General features: G+C 34.9%; 3 protein-coding genes across 4 annotated transcripts; all 3 read right to left on the bottom strand.

Annotated features, from left to right (window-relative positions):
• Positions 1 to 1,676: 1,676 nt before the first annotated feature.
• LOC149401016 (Regulator of chromosome condensation (RCC1) family protein) lies at positions 1,677 to 5,927 on the bottom strand. The gene is made up of 7 exons (XM_089613184.1): positions 5,542 to 5,927; positions 4,769 to 5,437; positions 3,981 to 4,190; positions 3,635 to 3,745; positions 2,963 to 3,331; positions 2,591 to 2,698; positions 1,677 to 2,213 (listed from the first exon to the last, which is right to left on the bottom strand). The coding sequence occupies exons 2-7, from the start codon at positions 5,105 to 5,107 to the stop codon at positions 1,896 to 1,898; spliced, it is 1,455 nt and encodes a 484-aa protein (XP_089469310.1). The 5' UTR covers positions 5,108 to 5,437; positions 5,542 to 5,927; the 3' UTR covers positions 1,677 to 1,895.
• Positions 5,928 to 8,474: 2,547 nt separating this feature from the next.
• On the bottom strand, positions 8,475 to 10,162 carry LOC149401015 (Transcription factor TFIIIC, tau55-related protein). 2 transcript variants are annotated; one of them, XM_089611847.1, is made up of 5 exons: positions 9,847 to 10,162; positions 9,699 to 9,754; positions 9,468 to 9,518; positions 9,286 to 9,337; positions 8,475 to 8,739 (listed from the first exon to the last, which is right to left on the bottom strand). In XM_089611847.1, exons 2-5 carry the CDS (start codon positions 9,741 to 9,743, stop codon positions 8,537 to 8,539), a joined length of 351 nt encoding a protein of 116 aa, XP_089467973.1. In that variant the 5' UTR covers positions 9,744 to 9,754; positions 9,847 to 10,162; the 3' UTR covers positions 8,475 to 8,536. The 2 variants fall into 2 exon arrangements, with proteins under 2 accessions (XP_089467973.1, XP_089467971.1); XM_089611845.1 differs by having other exon boundaries at positions 9,630 to 9,754; positions 9,847 to 10,150.
• Positions 10,163 to 10,297: 135 nt separating this feature from the next.
• Positions 10,298 to 16,287, bottom strand: LOC149401014 (Leucine-rich repeat (LRR) family protein). The gene is made up of 21 exons (XM_089611844.1): positions 16,081 to 16,287; positions 15,942 to 16,005; positions 15,713 to 15,849; positions 15,500 to 15,586; positions 15,303 to 15,378; positions 14,701 to 14,775; positions 14,429 to 14,498; positions 14,273 to 14,350; positions 14,130 to 14,190; positions 13,943 to 14,021; positions 13,721 to 13,811; positions 13,268 to 13,328; positions 13,128 to 13,195; positions 12,913 to 12,983; positions 12,582 to 12,719; positions 11,952 to 12,056; positions 11,674 to 11,798; positions 11,423 to 11,519; positions 11,158 to 11,232; positions 10,859 to 10,914; positions 10,298 to 10,767 (listed from the first exon to the last, which is right to left on the bottom strand). The coding sequence occupies exons 1-21, from the start codon at positions 16,143 to 16,145 to the stop codon at positions 10,689 to 10,691; spliced, it is 1,758 nt and encodes a 585-aa protein (XP_089467970.1). The 5' UTR covers positions 16,146 to 16,287; the 3' UTR covers positions 10,298 to 10,688.
• Between the last annotated feature and the right edge of the window lie 2,464 nt (positions 16,288 to 18,751).

Here is an 18,751-nt window from a genome sequence, read left to right as displayed (position 1 = left end):
AAAGTCCTTGTACACCCTTCGTGCTTATGAAAATGAAAACGAGTCTTCCCTCATGAGCAATTAAATATAGAAAAAGTAATGATAAATATAAATAATTCATGTTGGTACTGTAATACAAACAAATATGGTGTTGTCCAGTTTTGTTGTTGACAGCTAGCTTATAGAAAGTTCAGTTTGGTATACGTGTACGTATATGCTCTTAAGTATTGCACAAAATACGGTGTATAACCTAAGGATTTACGTATTGCACAAAATAGAGCCTCGATTTCTTCGGTAACTGCAAAAACCAACGTAAGCATATTGTAAAGTAGTCGTGGAGTGGAAGCTCAAGGCGTTACTATTATTTATTTACTCTAATATAAAAATGAAAACTAGATTATGCGACTATGTGAGGAGCTCTAATTGCAGTCTTGACTCTTGACTAAGGTCTTAAACAGTTAATTTCGAATTAATGCTCTTTTGTTACTTGTAACATTTATCCTCCTCTCCACCGTTCTAGCAAGAAAACAGGACCACAATAATAAATAACATCACTTTTTTATGTGAATTTAAGAGTTTGTTTAACATATACCAAATGTTGTTCAATCTCACCGTCTTGTTGCGTTTGGTAGCCATATTTGTTGTGATGATAGGTCATTAATAAGAATATGCTATTTTCATTTATTTATAAAGAAACAGCAAAACAAGCATGAGAGCATTTTGTCCAATTTGTTTGTAACTTTGTATGTATATTAGAAACGTGTGGGATGTCTCAATCCAGCCACTAATTAATTTTCATCAAAAGCCCAAATCCAAAGGATGTTAAATTATTGAACTGATATAGTCAACAAACTGAAACAAAACAAAAGTGTAAAGAAAGTGCCATAAAGAGGATTACAGTTCCTTTTAAATAAATAAACAAATAATAACAAGGATTACAGCTCAACTTTATGGTGGTATCCTTAAAAGATTTCTTTCTGCACAATTTACATTCTAGACGAGTAAAACGTTTGCTTAATGCAAGTATAGTAGGTAGTTCTCATCTCAAGAGCGAATTGGCTGAGAGACGACTTTGGCAAAGACTATGGTTAATATTATAATGATGATGATAATTAGTAGTAGCCTAGCCAATCATTTTGCCTGCAAGATCTAAATGAACCCAACTTGCCTAACTCAACTTTTCACGCAAGTCAAGCACATGTTTAGTTTATTTTTATGTTATTATCATAGAAGGGTAAAATAGAGAAATGTGGTAATATATAGAGAATTATAGTATGAGTTGTTGGATAAAAATACCTTTAATAACTAAACAATTACTGCATAAATTCATAATCTTCTCAATTAATTTTGTTTCAGATGTACTTTAGAACAACAACTCATATTTTACAAACTTTCTCATATAATATAGGGCCAATGGATCAAATGCAGGTGGTAACTAAAAACCATAACGTCACTACATTATATATTGGAGCGATTTGAGACCGAGTCTTGAGTCAAGTGATCACTCATTTTTTGTCCTTAAATATGCATGCTTTACATTAGAAAACCATCTACAACTATAAAATATAAACACTTGCAAGAAGCAAATTCAGTATATAGTGTCAAATAGACCTATTAGTTGAAGAACAAACCAGTCCAATTGCAATATTAAAGATTAAACAAATTGCAATCACAGGATATTTTTTGTACACGACATAAGCACAAGAGACGAAACACAATCCCATTTATGAAAAACAGAGAAGAGGAAAAACCTTATTACATAGCATTAACGGTGCTAAGGTAGGCTATGTATAAGTAAAAAGAAAAAGGTTTATCTTTTTGGGCTCTTATAAGAGATTGATAAAAATACCACAACACACAAAAGAGAGAAATTATAAAGCCCCTCTTTACATTGATAAATTATGAGATAATATTCACTACTGGTCCGCCATTTCTTGAAGGAAAACCTCAGTGGGTTTGAGGCAGCCTCTCAAGTTGTCGTGCCCGAGCTGTGCTCTCTCATTGTCTCCGAACCCAAAGATTCGACCCCGGTTTGTGACGGTGAGTGTGTGGTATAGCCCGGTGCTTATTTGAGAAACTCGGTGGCCTCTTAAGCAATCCAGGATCCGAGGCCTCGTGACTTTATCAGATGCGCCTCTGTCAGGGAACCCGAGGCTTCCAAAACCCATCCAACCAGACCCGTAAAGCAAACCAGAATCGACGAGAACAAAGGTTTTCCTCTTTCTTGCACAGACCTACAACAAAGTAATCAAACACTCTAAGAACAAGCTTTTGTGCTGATGGAAGACCATAAATTTCCAAAACTACTTGACGAGACTAGAGATAATTAAGATCACACAATAGATACTTCTATTGATAATCAAATTGGTGATAACACCAAATCAGCCTAGCATCTCTCTCTGTACTAACATACCCCTAAATTAACTAAGTGACTTACTAAACTCTCTTGTAAACCCTAGTGGCATATTATTAAATATATTACTAAGTTACACCCTCCCGGTAATATGATGAGACTAAGACTATCTTAAGAGAAATGGCTACGCCTGATTCTCGTACTATAGCAATTTTTTAGATATGAATAAACGTAATCCATCAGATTTATGTAACGAACCTGCACCGCAACATCACTTTTGAGGCTTTCCAAGAGTTCGGGTCTGGTCTTGTCGATTTCATCTCCATGCCCTAGTGCACCACAGTAGCCTTTGCCCCAAGTGTATACCTGAAACAAATTATAAAAAAAAAAAAAAAAAAAAAAAAAACGTTTCAGTATTGGTTCTTTGACCATTTGGTGTAAGAGCATCCAAAAGACTCAAAAGTTTTGAAAACTATGATTGACACTATAGGGTAAATTAGAGCTATAAGTTGAAACTTATTTTCCTTAGTTGTAGAATAGTGTAATTATAGAGATTGATTAACTCTAGATTCCTGTCAAGAATATTAGTGATTTAAGCTTCTTCGTTATCTAGGGTCATATCAGACTCACATATCCGTTGGAATCAAGCGCCACCACATGCTCGTCACCAGCGGAGACACGAACCACGTGAATACCCTTTCTCTTAAATGCCTGTATTAAGCGTGGTTGATTTTCGGAATGCTGTTCCCCATGGCCTAGACAGAAATTTGAACCATAACCAAACGAATAGACTGTCCCATCGTCTGTCACGGCCAGTACATAACTCGGTCCAGCAGCAACCTGAACCACACAGCCAACTCGCTCGAGCGTTTCAATGATTTTCGGTGTCGGACTATCTACTGTGTCTCTGTGACCAAGCTGGCCATGAGAATTAGACCCACATGTGTAAACATGGCCTTGCCTTGAGAGGAACACTGTGAAATTAAGCCCTGTAGCAACCTGAAACACGTTTTAGCCTTTCAAAAGAGACTACAAAAATACCCCACTTTGAATCTGGACAATAGTTGTCTTCAGGTTTGACTAGACTCGTGTGGGGTTACATATGGGCACAGACAGACAAATTCTGCATCATAGCTGGCCAAAATGTCTGGTTCTATGACACTTGGAAAAGCATCAATTGAGAATTATATTCGTATTCAGAGACGATCAACGAATTCAAACAAAAAAAGTGTCTACCCTTGATTCTATCGTTTTCAAAAATCCATAGATAACGAATAATACATCGGAACATTGAACATTTACCTGCTTGCAAGGAATTCCCTTCAATGCCTCAACAGCCCTTGGCCTAATTATGGGGCGAGTTGTATCTTTGTGTCCGCAACAAGAAGATGAGTTGTCCCCGCATGTGAATACCTATATCAGTTGCTGATATAATTAGACGACTGACTATCACAATCAGAAAAGTAAATATTTGAAGGTGAAAAAAAAAAAAATCATGCCAGTTAGATATTATTAATTATTATGCCATGTACAAGCTGCTTTGATTGTCATCATGTGACACCAAGGAATGAAAAGCGGCAAGCTCCATATTTGAGAAAATCATTTGAGTTCAACCTGGAAAAAAAAGGAGGCACAGACAGTTTCTAACCTCTCCAGATTGCATGACAAAAGCAGCATGATTATGAGAAGCGGAGACTTGGACCACTGGTGATACCGAAGGAAAACTAAGCCTAGTAAATGTCACACATTGCGTGGTTTCAGAACCATGGCCAAGAACACCGCACAAGCCAGAACCACATGAATATACTGACGACTCGCTAATCAAGAACGTGTGATATTTTCCCGTTGTAATTTGCATCTGCAAAGGAATAATAATGATTGATTAAATCCTCTCTACTTTGTCTCAGAATCTGGGAAGCATTATGAGTTCCGTATCATAAAAAAAAAAAAAAAAAAAAAAAAAAAAAAAACTAAGTAGCGAGAAAATACATAACCAAAAAGCTCGGTAAACCATCCAAATGAGAGTTGCATAACACAGTGCAGTGCATAGACCATCTCCCTAGTGTTAATCTTGTTTTATATCTGATATTAAATATGACATCAAACCTATGCCGGAATTTTGAGGACAACACTACATCAATGTAATACACATACGAAGCAGGACAAAAGTTAATCACTTTTTTGGTGAATCCAGCACAGACATAAGGAACGTGATTTTTCGCAAAACACAACACATGTCAATATAGTCCAACAACGCAGCCTAAACTAGAAAAAGCTAGCACATTAAAATCACGCCGAGAAACCCGATGCTAAAAATAACCTTACTCAAACACAAATCATACAAGCATAATAATCTTTTCAACCCAACCTTAAAAAATGCACACATGATTCTAGGTTAGATTTGAAAAAAGAAAAAAAAAATTAAAGAACTTCTACATTGCCTGATGAGGTCTCGACTATGTCTGAAGATTGCTCCACGGATTGCAAGAACCTCAGAACTCGCTTCCAGTTCCCACCACACCGATCGCTGAGCTCTCTCTGCGCACCCGAGCCCAGCCGAGAATATATGGAATGAGAGACGCAGAGCTGAAACGCCGCAAAATCCACCAAAGACCGAAACTTCTCAGGGTACATTCCATGGCTTCCTCCGAAAGTTCTTGAAGTCAACTCTAAGCACGCAAGGTCAACCGCGCTGAGCCTCCCGGAGCTCAATATTTCCAAAATCAAATGTGACGGAAACTCCTCTATTGAAACTGGCCTATATTTCTCCGCCATTTTTACAAACGAATTTCCCTAAAGTCTCTGTGTTTCGGTTGCGGATCGAGTAAAATAAAACCCTTGAAAAGGACCAAAATCTAAATTCACCTTCCTTGTAGTCCAAAATTTGAATCAAAATCCGTTGAAATTGGACAACTTGGGTGTCAAATTTTTAGGCGAAACCTCAGGCAATTAAAGCAACATATGAAGAAAGCTTTGAACGCAAGAAAAATCTGCGAAATTGAAATCTGAAATATAGGCTTTGATGAAAAGTTCACCGGAGATTGTTGGTACACTGATTGGGAACAAAACATCAGAAGCTTCAAACTACCAAGAATTCTAATTCACCTGTCAAAAAACACTCGATCATTTCGAGCCAGTCAAAATATACCAAATATAGTATTAGAAAAAAAAAAATAAGGAAATGAAACCGTACAAAATTGAAGACTCACAGTGAAAAAGTCGAATTCTATTGCCGATCTCGAAGAGTAGACAAAGAGTGTGAAGAGAACAAATACAGAAGAAGCTAAAACAGCATTAGGGTTTCGAGGTCCGGTTTAAAAGCGCAGTGAGTTGTCATGAATCTCTTTTCGTATTTCTCTCTAGAAAGAAAAAGCAAAGCTTTTTGGTCTCTCTCTCTCGCCAACTAATCTTTTATAAAGACAGAGAGCTCTGATTTTCAAACCAATGCGAATTCTTCTGCAATAAATTAATAATGTGAGTCAGAGAGAACGAAAATGTGAATGGAATTTATGGAGTATCAACAGAGAATCATAAAAGAAAATTAATAACTCCCTTTTAAAGGCAAGTTAATAATCTGTCTGATAAGCTTTTTCTTTCCCTAAATCTGAGCATAGAATAAGCTTTCTTCTTCTTCTACAACTATCTCTGACGTTTCCCGTTCGACACGTGGAAGTATCTCGTGATGACACGTCACTCGACACTCGACAACGTTATTGGACAGGTGATGGTTTGTGGGATCAACGAAAAGTTGGTAAAGTCTAACACTCACGCGTAGTTCTTGAAGCGCGCGTGAGTTCACGCTCCTATATCTCCTCCGCGAGTTATGTAGAATTTATATGTTTTATTTTAACGCGGGAACGAATAACTCGGACTTGGCTGCAGTACTGACTGACTGATCTGGCCATAGGTTATTCCCTTTTAAAATACAATAGAATGCGTAATCCATTTTTAGTTATTTCTTAACACTATGTTATCTATACCTCCTTTTTTTTATTACGGGTTTCAGATCTTTTATTTATTTATTAGCATTTACTGCAACATGTAAGACATTGAACTTCAATGTCTTCCATGTTATTGGAATTTGAAAGACATGATGATCAGTACGCACGTACGTACTGAGACGGACTTGCAACAAACCGCAACAATGGCCTGTTTTTGTTTGTCGAATTTGAGTAAATTAATTATGTATTCTCTATTTACCAAGAAAAAGGAGTAAAAGGCCTGGTAAGTAACTCTTGTTTTTTTTTGGTGATCTTGTACGGTTTAACCCGAGTAATTTAGAATTTCATGTTTGTTTTCAACTTGCCATTAACAATTTAAATGATTAAAGATGCTCTAATCTTAATTTGAGGTAGATTTAACATAGGTTGAACCGTTTTGAGTATCATGACTTTGATGACGTGGTGGTCAAATTTTTACCTTACAACATACATAATAACAAGCTTTCAAAACAAAACAAAAAACATATATAATAACAATATATTTATTGTATATATTGTGAGAAGTTCGTCCCCATAAAATAATTTAACATTGGGTTGTCAAAGCCCAATAATCATCAAAACTCATTTCTGCGAAACGACTTAAATAATAAATAAACGACATTTGATTATTGACTTTTGTAAATTATTGTCGTACAAATCTAAGAGGTCGATCGGGGCCAATCCAAGTCTATTTGCGAGCTCCGAACGTAACCACCGAAGATCGTGACGCAGTCGAAGTTGGCACAGGAGATGCGATCTCGCCTTGAAATTCGGAGAATTGATGATTTCTACCGAACTCATTCAAACGTAAGAGCAACGTGACAGAAGAAGAGGCAATGAAGGACGAAGTCGCGAATACGTGTCTCCGAAGATTTCGTATGTCGTCGCAGTATAAATTCTCTTCTTCTTAGAGAATTTGCACGTTACTGATTATTATTATTGTCGCCATATTCTCTATCTCTCCATTTGTATTCTTGAGTCCGTCGATTGTGTTCATAATCAATCGAGCTCGACCAGTGTACTCGAAATCGGATTTTCAATAAAGTCAATTATTCTCTCATTTATATTTTGCATTTATCATTACATATTTAATATTTATTTTTTTATACGAAGTCTTTCTAAGATCTACAAATAAATTAAATCGAATAAAATAAATCTATATTGTTTTCTTTGTAATTATTGAGGCTCGGAAACTACATCAGTTACACGCCTTACAAAAAATTCCATCCCCAAGAAACAGATGAGAGGTACAAAGATTAACTAGCAGAATAGTCGCGCTCAATCGATTTATTTTTTGCTCGACGGATAAATGTCTTTCGCTTTATCAACTTCTTAAAACAAATAAGAAGTCAGAATGGAACGAAAAATGCGAAAAGGCATTCCAAGAACTATAGTATAAAAATCAAATTGGCCCGTTAGGGAGTGTCATGGTTAAGGAAAAGAAAAAGAATTACATAAAGAAGAGACTTATTTTTTAAAAGAGAACAAACTGTATAAAAATCAACAGCCTGCTGGCCAGATCAGGCAATACTGAATCACCATTAAGCAACGTATTAAAAAAATTATCAAAATTTAAAAAATAAAAAGAATAAAGAAGCATGTCAACTTGCAAAACCACCAAAAAAGTTAATGTAAGCACTTCAACCCAAAAAAGAATCCCAGTACTAATTTAAGGATAATAAACTCTTTTCAGGAAAGATCAGGTCATACTGAATCGCCGGCTAAGCAATGTATTAAAAATAATAATAATAATAATAATAATTCCATGAAAATCTAAAATAAAAGAGCCGATCACACATAGATATAATTAGAAAATTTTCAGGTGAGTCAAACCCTACAGCTGTGGATGACAATAGTCTCTTTGCCTTAACATGCAAGTAAAAGAAAAAGAAGCATAAAAAATGCTGATTCTAAGAAGACCGCGTTAAGTAATATCATATTATTCACTAACTGTGTATTTTACTGCTCTTTGTGTGTGTATATATATATATATATATATATATATATATATATATATATATATATATATATATATATATTGCAAAGATTGCTTCAGCATTCTTTCTGTGATTTCTACCTTTACTGAATGCGAGGCACGCAAACCTTGAGCGATAAACTTTCAGAATATAAATGATATTCCATGAACTTCATAGCTCAGAATGTACACAAAAAAACAAGCATGTCATACATGTATGTGTTGATTTTTAATAAGTTGTTTTTTTTATTACGAGCTTGTTTCGGGTGTTGCCGTTGCATTATCAGCAGTTTTCTCGTCGTCGTTAGCCAGTCTGAACTTCAAAACCTTGTGAAGGGTTGTTAGTGGTTTCACTTGCTTTTTTGGAGCTTGGTTTGGGTCTATTATGGATATTCCGGCGAAGAGGTTCGCCTCCGATGGTCCTGCTTCTTTATGAACCACAGGTTCAGACTCTGCAAAGCATAATATTATTACAAAAAGAAGCTAAGACCAAAATAACAGATTCTCTAACTCATGGCAATTCTTTTCAAAAAGGCCAAACAAAACCATATATCCTAACTTCACAAGCACAATGCTAGACCCGGGAGGGTAAAGCAGTTTTTAATTATTTAGTTACATATTTGTATTCAATTATATTATATTTTAATTTAATTTAGGTGTGTTATTTAGGGTTATAAGAAGATTTTTAGTTTTTTTTTTCAGTCCAACTGTGTAAATTCTAATGGGAGAAAATGGCTCAGTTCTCTGAAAATAGTGAACCAAATTTATCAATAATATGACCTATTTATATTTTTTACTATGCCGTCCTATCATATGACTATGATCATCGAAAAATGGAACTTTATAAGGTATTCAGTGTCGGGTTTGTGAAAAGTCGACTGAATCCGTACTCTTATGGATTCAGCCAAAACTCAACCAAGGCACATTTCTACAGTGACTAAGCTTACAAATGCGAAGAAAGAAAGTAATTAATCCAAGAAAAAGATATCATGGATTACCTTTTTCGGTGAAGACGAGGCAAGTTCCGATGGTTTCTTCGTATTCTCCTATCTACACAAGCAACAAAGCACTGATTCATGTGTCTCAAGGAACGTTCTGTGTTTGCTATATCTAAGCCAATGAAGCTCAACTTCCATGAATGCCTAATCAGATTCAGAGGTTAGTTAGTTGACTGACTTACTAGCTTCAAATCATCGCCTATGACCAGCACAGGATTCGGTGTATCCAAACCCTGCCATTTGATCATCAAACATTGCGACTAGTTGAAATGATTTCGAAAATCATCGCAAAGTTGAAACAAAAACCTAATAAGAGATTCGAAAGGAGCGAAAAGAGAAGTTACAGATAGAACATAGGGTTCGTTTGGAGGGATGTGAATCTCCGAAGAAACAGAATCAAAATTGAGCATTACGTATTCCTCTTCCTCCTCTACCTCTTCCGCTGGAATTCCCTCCATGCCTCCCTGTACTGTACATATATATATACCAACATGTATGTATACACTTTAAGTGATTTGAGTGTACTAATAACATAGAAACTGGAAATGCGAGCTTACTTACGTGGTTTCGTAACGGAGACGGTGGCGCGTGGCCGGAAAGTGGCGGACGAGACGATGGCCGAAGAGACTGGTGGGAGGCAAATATGGCCGCGAGATAATAGGCCGTTAAATGGGTCAATATAGCTAATTTTGTTGGGCTTGCAGAGTCCAAATTGCCTTCTTGAGAGTGTATTTCCGATTTTACCCCTCCTTCATCGGTACTCATCTCTCTTCTTCGCTTCCATACTTCATTTCCATGGCTGTCTCTTCAATCAACTTGGTGGAGAGATTGACGGCTGAGTCTAGTTGACACGAATTAAAAGAAAACAAACATATTGATAAACTGAAGTAAATTGGCAAGGTTTCAAGATGACGAAAAACTTTAGGCTTTTTTTTTTTTATATATATATATACACGGGAATGGAATCCACAACCTGAGAAGAAACGAACAAAAAATGTGAAAACTGAAGGAATGAAAACCGAGAGAATCGCTTATAGCTTAATCGTTCTGTTCAGGCATTAATTATGTATAGTTTGCAACACAGCGATCGCTTACAAATGCAATACATACAAGACTTAAAAAGAGAAACCAATCTCCTATAAATCACTCGCAATCGGGCAAATTATAAATAAAATAAAACTGAACAACAAAGACCCTCATACATAAAATAAAATGAAAAAAAAAAAGCACATCATAAACATACAACAAGCTTATAGTGATAGCAGTTCACAATACTTCACATATCGAATCTCTCATGCTATACTGAGGGACGAGAACAAGATGAACGCGGACTTCAAATTGCGACGTCGGTAGTAAAAGAAAAAGTGCCGAAGATTGAGAGAGAGAGAGACAAAAAAATAAGCTTAATGCAGATCTTCTATTTTGTCCTTCAAATAACTCAAAACAGCTTTGGTTCCTCTATCTAAGATTGCCCTCCTGATGCTGCAAAAATAAATTAAATATATATATATATATATATATATATTTAAAATGTTTTAAAATATAAACTTGAAGCAAAGGCAATGGTGCTTACCTTCTCAATGGATTCCCATCAAGTCTTAAGACCCTCAGTGTGGGTTCAAGTAAACCCTGGGTCCAAAAAAAAAATGAGAAAGACCAAAGTTATAGTATTTTCAATACAGTTATCTTTTTTATATGATTACATCTTTTCTAGGAATGCTCATGTTCTCTCACATGCTGTTATTCAGCGTCGTAAGCAGGTTTCTAATTGCATAATGTATGCAATATGCATACAAAATGTTAAGCTTCGCTAAGTATTCTTGTTTCTTTTTCCTATAAAAATGGACTATGTATTTTAGCCATAGAACTCACCAACTCTGGGGGCAATGAAGATATATTATTGTCAGATAGATCAAGCTCCACGAGTGTAGTGAGATTTTTAAATCCCTGCCATTGAAGAAATGTTGCTTTAATCCACAATATCCGTCAATCGTAAATAAACCAAAATAAAGATGGTTCTTTTATGCTACGTTTTTCTCTAATACTGTTTCTCCTGGCATATAGAACAAAACTATTTCTTCTGTTCATAAAAAAAATTAAGTTCTGCAAGTTTGATTTTCAGAGGAAAAAGTGTAACCACTGGAATCAATTGAAGGGAGTTTCTGCTCAAGTCAAGGATCCGCAACTTCTGTAAGCACAATATCTCCGATGGAACCTCGTGTAGTTGCATTTGTCTGTGGAGTTTAAGTTAATGCAGGCATTGGAAAAACGATTACTAGACATGTAAAGAAAATTACTTCAATATCCACCACCAACATCCACGAACACAAATAGACATGAAATCCATGGTTTTTTTTTTTGCAAACATGATTTTTCTGTTTGACTGACCTGAGGTAAAGCTCTTGCAAATGTGGTAAGCAAGTAAAAGGCGGTCTCTCGGGTAGTGAACCAACGTTACCACTTAGATCCAGAATCTGAATCATGGGTATTGCTTGAAATCCATCTAAAGGAATCTACAAGTTGAGTAGATTAGAAGGTGGATCAGATTGGCACAACCCAGATCTTTCTTTTTTAGTTTTTTTTTTTTTCCTGTTCCAAGTTGATTTCATATTTGCACAGTGATATGCTAAATTTTGAAGGGGCAAAAACATAATAATCAGAATTACCTGTCCGAGTTGATTATTTTCAAGCTTCAAACATAATAAATTTGGAAGTGCTTTGAAAATTGCACCAGGCCAATCTTTAATTTTATTCCTGGATAGAATAAGAGTCTGCAATATTTGAGAATGGAGATAGTTAATATTGCAGCAGGTAGGGAAGCAGTGACTGAAATTTCGCTCCCACTTAACGCATTATGATTTAAATATTAGACAATGGTAGGAATAAACAAATCAATTAATATATAATACTGAAGCGCCCTACTGTAAACATCAAAGATTATTCGAGCATTAATTAGGTCTCCGAGAGATTCCCTGGTTTAGAGTAGATTCATTGGTGCAGTTGCATATGCATTATCTTCAGGTCTTTCGTTACTTGTTCCCTCTCTTATTTGTTAAGCTTTTTACACTACTAACTTAACAAATCAGAAATTTGAAATCCGAGTTTACTTATTTAACCTAAACCCAACCAGTTCTCATTTTTGTTAGCTCGTAATATCACTAAAGAGACTTTACTGATAGTTAGGATGTTCCAATTCTAGCTAGCTTGCCTAAGCCGTAGGGCTAAATGAGTATGATGATATGATAAAGCCGGAAAGATATAAGATTCCGAATTAACCTTTGGATGCTAAATGATACCTGGAGGGATGTGGCTGAGGAAAGTTCAAGTGGCAGTTCTTGAATGGAATTCTTGGATAAATCCACTTTTACAATTTCACCTGATTCCCACACTTGTGCTGGGACGGCACTCAAACCCAGCCCTGTCAAAGAAAGTTCCTGGAAGTACCACCATCATGTTAGGGACAATTTCAACTAATGATTAAAATTACAAGTATCTGGAGATTATAAGGAATTGTAGGACATGGATACATAATAACATTCATGAATCACAAGATTGGGCAAACCCATGGAGGGAACGGTACATGTAATTAGAAAATATCACCGTGATAAGATATTATCATGCCAATACCTTTGACGCAATAGAGAGACGACTTGCCATGGCAATTACATCATCTTTTTTCGGAGTTGTATCTTCAAATTCTACAGAGAATCCCAAAACGTAATTTACTTGAAGCAAAACGTATATCAAAGCTCGGGGTTTGCATTTATTAAAGATGCTGCCACGATTATTGGGAAACGAAAGAGCAGGATATTCAGGAAAACAATATTTTGTCAAGTGCTAACCTTCAGCTTGGGGCAGTCTAGTTCGAAGATACTTCAACAAAGCTTGTGTCGGTCCAGTAACCAATGAGCTAGATTAACATTTTAGCTGGTCAGTGAAGTAATTGACAGTTACGAATGTAAAAGGAAGAACAGTAATCAACCTTCTTAGAGATCGAATAGGATTTCCAGAAAGCAAAAGTTTCCGCAAAGTGGTCATGTTGCCTACATAGAGAGCAAAGAGCTTTATTATACATAACTAATTTACCACACTGATTATCAAAACTTTTCCAAAAACCATGGCGAAAAAAAAAATTAAAAAAAAAAACCTCAGCTTCATTGATTATTGAAATGCACGAGAAAATTATAGGCTAGATGATCTTCAACAGCAGACCTTTTCTTTGGAACAAGCAATTACAACAAAGAACTACGATTGATTGGTTCAGTTTTACTCATTTCAAATTCAGCCTCTAGAAAATGAAAAATAAATAAACAAATTAAAAAAAAGGCGGGGAAGGAGGGGTTGGCCAAATTGAGCTGTGAGCCACGCAAGAACCTTAATATTAAACAAAATAATTTCAGGTAAGTCAAATACAAGTAGATTTAGATAACCACACCCAGTTCAGCGGGCAATCCAGTCAATGAATTGTTGGAGAGATCCAGGACCAAGAGATGCAATGCGCATGCCTCCACTGGATACTCCTTCAGCTGCTTACATACAGATTAGTACCCCAAAAAAATTAACACTAAAAGTAACTGACAGCTGAATTATCACATGCATGAAACAACCCTGCATCACCATGTATTAGCATCTAATATTTGTTATAACTTTTAGGTACCTGGTTAGAGTGAAGATCCAATGTCCCTAAACGAGTAAGCATCCCAATAGTTGTTGGTAATGTGGACAGTGCATTGTTCCTATAAAGGATGTTCCAAATGCCAAATAAATTTCAATTCAGCCAAATTCGTAACAAAATATATACATATATATATATATATATATATATATATATGCTAATCAACTACCCCATATAGAATTCTGCCAGGGAAGAACAACTGCTTATGGAAGATGGGACACCTGAGATTCCTGCAAAACTTATAACCTTAGCAACTAATGATGCAGATATAAGATTGGCGTAAAAGATCCCAAGACGGATGAGTTAACTCACTGTTCTGATGGAGGTCAAGACGGATGAGACGCGACAGGGTTCCAATGTTATCGGGTATACTAATCAATGAATTTTTTGCTGCACGAGTTGTAAAAAAGTATTACTTATATGTGTAGACTAAAAACAATAGTTGATAAAACTGTAGAATGCTTATACATGCATTAATCTCTGTGAGCATGGTGCACGCTGCAATCAAATCCTCCGGTAGCTCAGTAAGCTTGTTTCCCTATCAAATACGGAAGCAAAATACAAATTTAAGACTGCAGTTTGTGTGTGTAAATGAAAACCAAGTTAACTGAGCAATTGTCAAAACCAAAGTTCAGTTGGGTTTTTTCTAGCCCAAATCGATTTATTACTGGTTTCTTTCCCCAGTAAAAAAACTAAAAGTAATCCACTATCCTTATTTGTTTCCGTCAAATTTTACTTACCTCCGCATCTAGTTTTGATAGTTTTGTACAGTTCGCCATTTCTGCTGGCAAGCTGGTGATGCTGTTTCTTGATGCCTGCAAATTTTAGATTTCTTGTGTCAATGAACAAAAGTATTTTTGAAGACGAAGGAACAAAAGTATTTTTGAAGACGAAGTCTGGTGCTTGGAGGAGATACAAGATGCACTCAATCGCAACATCGCACTTTGGCTATACAGCTCTTGTAAAGAGTTCAAACTATACTCCTTGGCAGATCTACAACGAGAATGGGCTAGTGCCATTTAGATATGTGTGTAAAGGGCCTGGGGTGCCCCCTTTTGCGTTTTGCTCTCTGTTCTTTTGACCGTCCTTCCGACTTGTGGGAGGATAATTCGGTCCTATTTTTTGAACCCCATCTGTTTCTTATATTGTCTATATGTAAATCTGGCTTGTGCCACTATTAATAGAAAAAGTTACTGTTTCACAAAAAAAATGAGGCTCTTAAAACAATCAATGAATTGGAGTTATTCCTGATGGAACAACTAACCAATTTAAGGTCTTCCCAACCAAAATAAAAGGTCTAGGATTCTTAAATACGACCATACGTCTCTAAAGAATATATTACCTTGAAGTCTGATAAGCCAACACATCTTCCCAGTGATGGAGGAAGTTCCGTAAGCTGATTGCCCGAACAGTCCAATCTAGAAAACCACGTACACATGATTTTTATTATTGAGACAATACAAAGTGAAATCTAAAACCAATCAACTCCCAAAAAAAAAAAAGAAAAAAAAAAAAGAGAAGAAACCAAATAATACCCACTTGACCAAAGAAATCGCAGAACCTATTTCCTCAGGTAACTGCTGTATAGCGTTGAAAGAAACATCCAGAGATTTCAGCATTACAAGCCTACAAACCCAGATTCAAATATAATAAGGAACGCATACATATATATATATATATATATATATATATATATATATATATATATATGCATCCATAATAATCAGTGAAACGGGTTCAGAAACAACTCACTCTCCAATTGCAGCTGGAAGCTGTTTGAGTTTGTTGTGACTGACATTCAGCACCGTAAGTTGAGACAAATTCTTCAAATCTTCAGCCAAAACCTCGATATCGTTGTGAGCCAGGAGGAGTTTTTGGAGCTCCACAGCCTTTAATCAAAACCAGAATTTTCATGATTGTGCATCGGGAAATGGCATATCCAAAAAGAAAAAAAAACGCAAATCAACAGCGCAGTTCTTACCTCCCACCATTTCTCGTCGCCGCTAAGCGCATTCAAGCTCTGGTAAAGCTCGCTGGGAACTTCTCTGGTAATGTTTCAAAAACAACGATCAATCAACGAGTCGATCGGAGAGGAGACAGGAGAGAAAAGTGAGACTCGCCTGAGAGAGCGGTTGGAGAGGTTGAGAGAGCCAGAGGCTCTGGCGGATTTGAGGAGGCGATCCATAGCCGGCGATCTGTGCTATTTGCTCGGATCACTTGTTTTGATTTGTTTCCTGTCAAAGGGTGAACGGACAGTTATTTAGTGGTTAAACTTAAGTTTTGTCCAAATAACACCTAGTACTATTTACCTAACAAAACAACAACAGCAACAACAAAAACGAAAAAACAAAACAAAAGCACATATTTATAAGATTATAAAGGTAAGAAATAGTCGAAATTTACCTTTTTCGTAATTTTTTTCAATATTAACTGCTGAACTTTTTAATTTTTGTAAATAATCGTTTTCAATAAAAGTTAACCAGATTTTAATAACAACTAACCAGATTTTAATTGTTATTGACAAGATTTCAATAACAGTTAATCAAATTTCAATAAATATTAACCATATTTCAATAATTATTGACCAGATTTCAATAACTTTTGACCAAATTTCAATAACGGTTCAATAATTATTGACCAGTTTACAATAATTGGTGATCAGATTTCAATAATTGTTGACCAAATTTCTAAAACATGAGAGTATTTTTATTCGAAAACAAAGAAACATTACTGGTGAAATGTTTTGAAAATATGAAAAGTGACGCATGTTTTAGTTTAGTTATGAAATTTTCCCATTATAAATCTTATAAGATCAAGACTTTATTTTTATATAGTGTGACCCAAGTGTAATACCAATGAGTTCTTGGTATGTAATCATATTTATGAATATGTGCTTTAGTTTTGTCCAAATAACACCTAGTACTATTTACCTAACAAAACAACAACAACAACAACAACAACAAAAACGAAAAAACAAAACAAAAGCACATATTCATAAATAATCATTTTCAATAAAAGTTAACAAGATTTTAATAACAGTTAACCAGATTTTAATGGTTATTGACAAGATTTCAATAACAGTTAATCAAATTTCAATAAATATTAACCATATTTCAATAATTATTGACCAGATTTCAATAACTTTTTACTAAATTTCAATAACTTTTGACCAAATTTCAATAATAGTTCAATAGTTATTGACCAGTTTACAATAATTGGTGATCAGATTTCAATAATTGTTGACCAAATTTCTAAAACATGAGAGTATTTTTATTCGAATACAAAGAAACGCTACTGGTGAAATGTTTTGAAAATATGAAAAGTGACGCATGTTTCAGTTTAGTTATGAAATTTTCCCATTATAAATCTTAAAAGATCAAGACTTTATTTTTATATAGTGTGGCCCAAGTGTAATACCAATGAGTGCTTGGTATGTAATCATATTTATGAATATGTGCTTTAGTTTTGTCCAAATAACACCTAGTACTATTTACCTAACAAAACAACAACAACAACAGTAAAAACGAAAAAACAAAACAAAAGCACATATTCATAAATAATCATGTTCAATAAAAGTTAACCAGATTTTAATAACAGCTAACCAGATTTTAATTGTTATTGACAAGATTTCAATAACAGTTAATCAAATTTCAATAAATATTGACCATATTTCAATAATTATTGACCAGATTTCAATAACTTTTGACCAAAGTTCAATAACAGCTCAATAGTTGTTGACCAGTTTACAATAATTGGTGATCAGATTTCAATAATTGTTGACCAAATTTCTAAAACATGAGAGTATTTTTATTCGAAAACAAAGAAACGCTACTTGTGAAATGTTTTGAAAATATGAAAAGTGAAGCATGTTTTAGTTTAGTTATGAAATTTTCCCATTATAAATCTTATAAGATCAAGACTTTATTTTTATATAGTGTGGCCCAAGTGTAATACCAATGAGTGCTTGGTATGTAATCATATTTATGAATGCGTGCTTTAGTTTTGTCCAAATAACACCTAGTACTATTTACCTAACAAAACAACAACAACAACAACAACAAAAAAAAACGAAAAAACAAAACAAAAGCACATATTCATAAATAATCGTTTTCAATAAAAGTTAACCAGATTTTAATAACAGCTAACCAGATTTTAATTGTTATTGACAATATTTCAATAACAGTTAATCAAATTTCAATAAATATTAACCATATTTCAATAACTATTGACCAGATTTCAATAACTTTTGACCAAATTTCAATAACAGCTCAATAGTTGTTGACCAGTTTACAATAATTGGTGATTAGATTTCAATAATTGTTGACCAAATTTCTAAAACATGAGAGTATTTTTATTCGAAAACAAAGAAACGCTACTGGTGAAATGTTTTGAAAATATAAAAAGTGACGCATGTTTTAGTTTAGTTATATTATTTTCCCATTATAAATCTTATAAGATCAAGACTTTATTTTTATATAGTGTGGCCCAAGTGTAATACCAATGAGTGCTTGGTATGTAAACAGATTAAATTCTATTGGTTGGTTATTTTAAAATAAAAATAATTTCTCTATATATTCTGATAGCGGGCATGTGAGTCCTTGGGGATTGGTTATCTCTCAACCAAGTACGTAGTTTTTCTCCGTCATCAAAGAAAACTGTCGAGCCTAAAGAGGAACAAGAGAGAGAAATCAATTCTAGTGATTTCGCCACCATAATTTGCTCTCGTCGTGGATCAAGGTAGGCTTTCTCGATCTCTAATATTATGTGAAAATCATTTAGCTCAAGAAAATC

This window comes from Urtica dioica, chromosome 4, assembly GCF_054948205.1.
Source record: "Urtica dioica subsp. dioica isolate 48M chromosome 4, U.dioica_male_clone48M_v1_H2, whole genome shotgun sequence".
NCBI classification, from domain to species: domain Eukaryota; kingdom Viridiplantae; phylum Streptophyta; class Magnoliopsida; order Rosales; family Urticaceae; genus Urtica; species Urtica dioica.
The sequence above is the reverse complement of the archived record's forward strand: the minus strand, read 5'-3'. Positions and strand labels throughout refer to the sequence as shown.

Coding starts and splice junctions, on each gene's coding strand:
- LOC149401015 (XM_089611845.1), bottom strand. CDS start 9,743: ATGGAGGGAATTCCAGCGGAAGAGGTAGAGGAGGAAGAGGAATACGTA. Junction 9,519..9,629: donor ACGAACCCTATGTTCTATCT/GTAACTTCTCTT, acceptor ATCAAATGGCAG/GGTTTGGATACACCGAATCC. Junction 9,338..9,467: donor TAGGCGATGATTTGAAGCTA/GTAAGTCAGTCA, acceptor TTGCTTGTGTAG/ATAGGAGAATACGAAGAAAC.
- LOC149401014 (XM_089611844.1), bottom strand. CDS start 16,145: ATGGATCGCCTCCTCAAATCCGCCAGAGCCTCTGGCTCTCTCAACCTC. Junction 15,379..15,499: donor TCTGCGATTTCTTTGGTCAA/GTGGGTATTATT, acceptor GTGGTTTTCTAG/ATTGGACTGTTCGGGCAATC. Junction 13,196..13,267: donor CCTATTCGATCTCTAAGAAG/GTTGATTACTGT, acceptor ATGTTAATCTAG/CTCATTGGTTACTGGACCGA.
- LOC149401016 (XM_089613184.1), bottom strand. CDS start 5,107: ATGGCGGAGAAATATAGGCCAGTTTCAATAGAGGAGTTTCCGTCACAT. Junction 3,746..3,980: donor TTGTCATGCAATCTGGAGAG/GTTAGAAACTGT, acceptor CAACTGATATAG/GTATTCACATGCGGGGACAA. Junction 2,699..2,962: donor CGCTTGATTCCAACGGATAT/GTGAGTCTGATA, acceptor AATTTGTTTCAG/GTATACACTTGGGGCAAAGG.